We start from the raw sequence: 6,461 nt of genomic DNA, 5'->3' as shown, positions 1-6,461 counted from the left end.
TTTTGCTCACCCCGTAGGCTCTCCAAATCTAAGAACGAGGCCTCCCCCACGCAGAGAATCCAGTCTGGTTTGTGTTGCCTTTTTATATTTAAACCTTGCAATAATTGTGTAAATACAGCAGGCCCTGGGCATTTCCTCTTTCCCCCGTGCAGGGCGTATGGAGACTCTTTAAAACCGGCTGTGTGCAATGTGGAATCAACCCCATGTTCTGGAAGACTTTGCTTTGCATCTTCATGTTGCACTTGGCTATGTGAATCCTGTACTCCCTTCTCCAGTGCAGCGCTTGCTTAAAATAACCCAGTCTGGGAGCATGAAAATGGGAGAGAGAGGAAAGCGGTTTTGTCTTGTTTGTAACTTTTTTTATATAAACTCCTATAATTTTCTTGAGGGGGGGGTGCTTGTAGCTTTTCCCCCAAAATACTTCTGTGGTATTGGCCTGTGCATGTGAACCTTTTCTCCCCTTGCCCCCTATGGTAACTTTTCCCAGACAAAAGTTGTTCTTTTGTTGGAATAAACCTTCCTTTTCAATGTTGCACATCCAGTTCAGGAGCCAATTTTATGGTGCTGTGGTTTGTTCCAATAGGAACAATAAGACCCAATTTTAGATCCTTAATTACCCAAGAGAGTAGGTTCAGACCTTGGAAGGAATAACACATGTAATGGCAAATGTGCAGCAGTGTTTGGTTTTGCCGTTCAAGTGGAAACAAAGTCCTTGAATAAAAAAGCCTGGAGTCTTTACTGAAGAATTGTTGTGAGCTCACGGCATGTCACTGGGGTAACAGCTCTTTTCAAAACCTTGCCCAGTATGAAATGGCTTTATCTGAATTATAAACAGCATCAAGGACTGAGGAGGGGACAGCCCCAAACACAAGAGCATAGAAACAGTACCTGCCTTGTTATGAGATACCCTTGCTCTTCATTTTTCCACGGTCCAAGATGTGGTCAGACTCCTCAACAAAGTGCCAACCAGTTTCTGGTACAAAGTGCCCTAGTCTCAAGAACCGTTTGTTTGAAAAAGTTGCCCCAAGATAAGGCGTATTTGAGAACTTTTACTAACCAATGAGATTCCTGCCCTCTGAATCTGCAAATAGGCTTCTCCCTCATTTTAAATTGTTCCAGGAGCAAAAATTATAAGGAGGAAGTTCAAATTGGGTCATGAAAAGCAGACAGCCTTCTAAATGGAAAAAGGGCTCAGATGTGAAGTGTCGGGACACCTTTACCTGCTCCGTCACATCAGTCTGGTTTCATATCGTACGCGATGAGAGCCAGCATTAAAATCCGGATGCTGAGCTGATCACTCCAGAAGAGATGGCCAAAAAAATCAGTGAAACAGGTTAAGTTTCTTTAGACTCCACAATCTGGATTAAGTCCTTTATATTTCCAAGGAACGTAGACTGAGTTGTTTTAGAAGGCCAAGGCCTTGCCATTCTCCGTTGGATATGGCCATTAAAGATCCTGTGGCTTTTTCATAAAAAAATAAGGACTTTCTCAAGTATTCTTTGCTGAAGTTGGGTGTTGGGTGATCAGGTGGAAGTGGAACAGTGGAAAATGGGAGGGAAGCGCCCCGGTCATTCCTCCTTATGTGTATTTGAATTAACTATGCCCAGAGGCATGTGCCATACATGAATCTCCCAGTTGTCTTGTGTTATGTGTTTCATATCTGATTTCTCATCCTAATGTTTTAATCCAGCGAAGAGCTCAACCTGGCTAATGTGTAGTGTTTTTCTCCCGACATTTTTTCACTGATTATTTTCAGTTGGACTTTGTGTTGGAAGGTATGCTATAAACAACACATGTGAAATGTCAAGTGTGTCCCCTGTTTCCTGTTAGCTCGGTTTTAATCCAGGCCATCTTAAAGTCCCAAGACACTTTGTGGTATTTCATCTCATGCTATATTTTCACATTTGCAGTGCTGAGATGGATAGTTGAAAGACAGCAAAGCAGGATTGGTAAGAGGTGTCAAGCACCACCTCTGCTGAATGCCTCGTGTACCCTGCATTGAAATGATGCGTGACTCTTATGACGGGGATACTTTAGAAATGAAATGAGCCGTGCATTTAATAACGTACCGTATTTAGCTTCCTTTCTTCGATGTCCTGGCTGCATCTCTCGGTTCTGCGTGTGGCTAATCTGCACGCATCAGACCTCTGTATCCAGGCTGCGTTTTGTTGTTGTGATGCATTGGTCTTTTAAAGAAGAAAACACCCCTTCAATTCCTTCTCCAGGACCCCGACTTGTTCTGTCTCAATACTGTCATATCAGTCAATAGAGCTTTAAGGTAATGGCACCTATAGAAGTGCTGAGACTGATATTTTACCCTGTTTATCATTAAAAGCAGCTCCAATGAAACTTTTTTCATTAACCAGCCCAAAAGCTGTAAAGAACATGTAGGAGAAATTGGTGGTTCTTGGCTACATAGAGGGATTAGGCATTTTGGCCCTGTGTCCTGATGTCCTTCTGCCTCCCTTTTGTCATTTTAGCTAAATGAGTGCTTATAGCATGAGTCATCTCTGCTGAGGGTTAGTGGGAACAGCACTTGGACTTCATGGTGATGATTAGATCCCTGCTTGTTTGGGATGGTTTTAATTTTAACAAATGGACAGCAGTTCTTGACCACTTTTAGCATCTCACATACCAATCCCATGCAGTTCCAATGAATTCTGAATATTTAAAGCTGGTGAGATCTGGAGACAGAGGCCTTCATAGACCTGTTTCCACAGAATTTTTTACATTTTAGTATCTTAAGCCATTTGGTAACAACCAGTGAAGCTAAACAAACCAGTGGTGTGACCAGAATGGCCAACTCTGATGGAAAGCAGTATTTTATACTTGGTGAAGGAGTTACTAGCAGTGCACAGAGCTCTGAAAGCTATCCCAGGTATTAACTTCCATTATAATAAGTCTGGTGATTACTGCTGGGAGGTAAATTAGGGGTAGGAAGTACAGCTCACCAAGTAGTGCCCAGAAGGTGGCACTGACCACTTCAGCCCACTATTGCTCTTTGATTCACTACCAATTTGCTTTTTTGAAACAGGGTTTCCAGCTGCCTAAGCCACCAGAACCGCCCTCAGTAGAAGTGGAGTACTACACTATTGCGGAGTTCCAGTCTTGTATTTCAGATGGGATAAGCTTTCGAGGAGGGCAGAAAGCAGAGGTGAGCTCAAAGACTGCTGCAGGAGTCAGGTGTGGGGGTGCTTTGCCGTGGCAATGGCCTTGCAATGGCTGATGATGTTCAGCCATTGCAAAGCATTGTACAAGTGTTAGATTAATAATAAAAAAAAAAAACTTGACTAATTACTTCTCTAGACTGATGGTATTAACCTTCTCCTAGGTTATTGAAAAGAACTCTGGTGGCTGGTGGTACGTACAGATTGGCGAGAAAGAAGGATGGGCACCAGCATCTTATATCGATAAAAGGAAGAAGCCCAATTTAAACAGAAGAACTAGTACGCTGACCCGGCCCAAAGTTCCTCCCCCAGCACCTCCCAGTAAACCAAAAGACTCCGAAGAAGGAGCAGTTCCCGGGACCATATCTTCTGGAGAAGCCCAGGACTCCCTACAGAAGCCCAGATATGAAGAGCCCGAGTACGATGTGCCTGCCTTTGGTTTCGACTCGGAGTCTGAAGTGAATGAGTGCCAGCGAGAAGACAGCACCTTGGAAAAACGCATGTTCCAGCCGTTCAAGCCTTCCCCTGTATCGTCCCTCCAGAGGGCAAAGTTCAAAGTTGGTGGGTCTTCAGAGGACGTTGCCCACGAAGAAGAAACCATCTATGAAAACGAGGGATTCAGACCTTACCTGGAAGACGCCTTATCAAGTAAGGAATCTAGTGGAGACTCAGATTCCCTCAAAAGCTCCTCGCTCTCCCTGATCCGAAGGAACTCTCCGTGTTCTGGTTCTCCCAAATCGTCACTCCTGAAGCTCAAGTCTGACAAAAACATCCAGCCCGATCTTGGAAAATGTCACTATTCCAGGAGTGAGGAGACAAAACTCAGGTCAGCCTCCGATGCTGGCTTGCGTAGCATGCCCAAAGCAAGTGTCAAGAAGGAGCCTGGCCAGAGCCCCTCCATCCGAGCAAAGCCAATAGTTAGACCAAAACCATTCCTGAACAAGGCAGATTCTTCAAGCCAAGAAAAAATGGACATCAGCACTTTACGGCGTCAGCTGAGGCCAACTGGACAGCTTCGAGGTGGACTTAAAGGATCTAGAAGTGAGGAGTCTGAAAGCCCTCCCCGTACAGCATCCGAGAACCAAGAAGAGTCCTTCAGGAGAAGCTCGGCAGATCTCATCACGTCTCCTTCCCATGGCATTTTCTGTTCAAACCACTCCATCAAGACTGAGCAAGAGAACAACTCTAAGTGCTTCTACGTGACCACTGATGCCTACCAAAAGGTGCAGGAGTCTGAAATCTGCTTTCCAGCAGGAGTGGAAGTAGAAGTGCTGGAGAAGCAAGCCAGTGGGTGGTGGTACCTTAAATATGGAGACATGGAAGGGTGGGCCCCTTCCCACTATCTGGCTCTTGCTGAAAACCAGCAGCGAGAAACCTCAGCCACAGAGGCCGATGCCAAGAACAGAAGGAACGAAAGCAAGTCGAACAGCTTGGAGAAGATAGAGAAGAGAGTCCAGGCTTTGAATACCATCAACCAGAGCAAAAGAGCAACGCCTCCTATTCCAAGTAAGCCTCCTGGTGGCTTCTCCAAAACATCAGGGCCCATCAAAATGAGGAACGGAGTGAGACAACTGGCAGTGAGGCCACAGTCGGTGTTCGTCTCCCCACCACCGAAGGACAGTAACATCTCATGCTCCCTGCGCCGCAACGAATCCCTAACGACTACAGACCACCTGAGGGTTGTCCGCCGGAACGCGTCTTTTAGCAGCACCCATTTACAGCCCGGCGACTCCAAGGCCAAGCCGGCCGATCGAGCCGTCACGGAGGAATCGGAAAACACCTCCAGCCTGTCGGGCCAGCGAAATGGGATCCCGGTGTCCACTGTCAGGCCAAAGCCCATTGAAAAATCTCAGTTCATCCACAACAATCTCAAGGATATCTATGTTTCCATTGCAGACTATGAGGGGGATGAGGAGACTGCAGGGTTTCAGGAAGGCGTGTGCATGGAGGTCCTAGAAAGGAACCCAAATGGCTGGTGGTATTGTCAGATCATGGATGGCGCGAAACCATTTAAAGGCTGGGTGCCCTCAAACTATTTGGAGAAAAAGAACTAATGTTGTAATATCTTTAATTCCCTAATTTATACTGTTCCTGCTGTGTACACATGGAAAAAAAACAAACATTACTGCTACACAAAAAGACATTTCCCTGTGCTCTCAGTTTGTACAAAAGGACCAACCGGCCGAGCGATGCTGATGACAAGTCACTGTGTTCTGGAGAAGTTGGGGAGTTGACCTGCTGGAAGCAATTCGGACACGTCTATAGAGGAGCGGCAGCATAGATGAATGCTTTTTTTGTGGAGTTGTTAAATAATCTTGTGTGTAACAGGGTATGATATCCCACCTTTTCCACTTTAACAATGGTAGGAAACCAAATGTGTGCCTTGTGTGGGGGAGAGAAATTGATGTGTCTACTTGAGGAGTTAAGTGCCAAACAAGATGTTAGTGGCTCCCTCTCTCCTTATTTTCTGTACGTGGACCATCCAGGAGTCTTGAATGCATTTCCCCGACTTCGACTGGGGTAAGCAGATGGGAATTACATTTGGAAATAGAGGAACCCCAACCCTGTCTAGAAACTCACGTTTTTCACTCGAGCCGATTTTGTTCCAGAGTTGGAGCCTTTTCATCGTGGAGGGATTTGGTTTCTAACTTTGCAGATGCGTTTTGTTGCCGTATTCCAGAAACGGCTTCCATGAGATCTTGGGTTTCGGGGGGGTTTTTGCTTCCTCTTTTGTTCTGGATCTAGGCCCTTGAGATGGGACTCCAGATGTTTTTAAGGCTATTTGTGCCAACTGGATGCTCACGAGCCCACCTACTCATCCTTTGTGCATCGTGGTTATTTTGGAGGTCCTTTTTTTTTGTTTGGTGTGGTGATCCCTGCCCGGAGGTCCACATTGATTCTCTTTCCAGAGTTGGGTTCCTACAAACTGGCATCATCGTGAACTACAACAAAATGTCTCTGAGACCTTTAAACATGAAAACTTAGTCTGATGCATTACTTCACGCTTAGACCCAAAGTGGAGCATGGTGACTGTTGGCAGGGCCCACAAAGGTAGACATTAGAAACAGCCGTAACCTTTTGCAACATCAGTGTTTACAAAGAGAAGAAAAAGCCATTGATTTCAGTCTGCACAATCTTTAATTTGTATATTTTGGGGGAATTGTTGGGGTGTGTGTGTGTTGTCTTTTCTGTGCAGTCTGTGTGGTGTGGGGTTTTTTGGGTTTTGTTTTTTTGAGGTGTGGGGTATTTTTGATGTTCATTTGGGGGGGGGGGGGTTGGTTTTTTTTTGTTTTT

The 6,461-nt window shown here is 45.5% G+C and overlaps 1 protein-coding gene across 2 annotated transcripts in view; it reads left to right on the top strand.

Moving 5' to 3' along the window:
• Positions 1-6,291, top strand: part of SH3PXD2A (SH3 and PX domains 2A) — a 331,374-nt gene extending 325,083 nt beyond the window's left edge. For both annotated transcript variants that reach the window (XM_019502762.1, XM_019502761.1), the window contains 2 exons: positions 3,035-3,154; positions 3,332-6,291. In XM_019502762.1, coding sequence (XP_019358307.1) covers positions 3,035-3,154; positions 3,332-5,221 — 2,010 coding nt within the window. In that variant the 3' untranslated portion in view covers positions 5,222-6,291. The remainder of the gene's footprint in view (positions 1-3,034; positions 3,155-3,331) is intronic.
• The last annotated feature ends 170 nt before the right edge of the window (positions 6,292-6,461 follow it).

This window comes from Gavialis gangeticus, unplaced genomic scaffold, assembly GCF_001723915.1.
Source record: "Gavialis gangeticus isolate Ggan-Ray unplaced genomic scaffold, GavGan_comp1, whole genome shotgun sequence".
NCBI classification, from domain to species: domain Eukaryota; kingdom Metazoa; phylum Chordata; order Crocodylia; family Gavialidae; genus Gavialis; species Gavialis gangeticus.
This window is presented reverse-complemented; position numbering and strand designations above follow the sequence as displayed.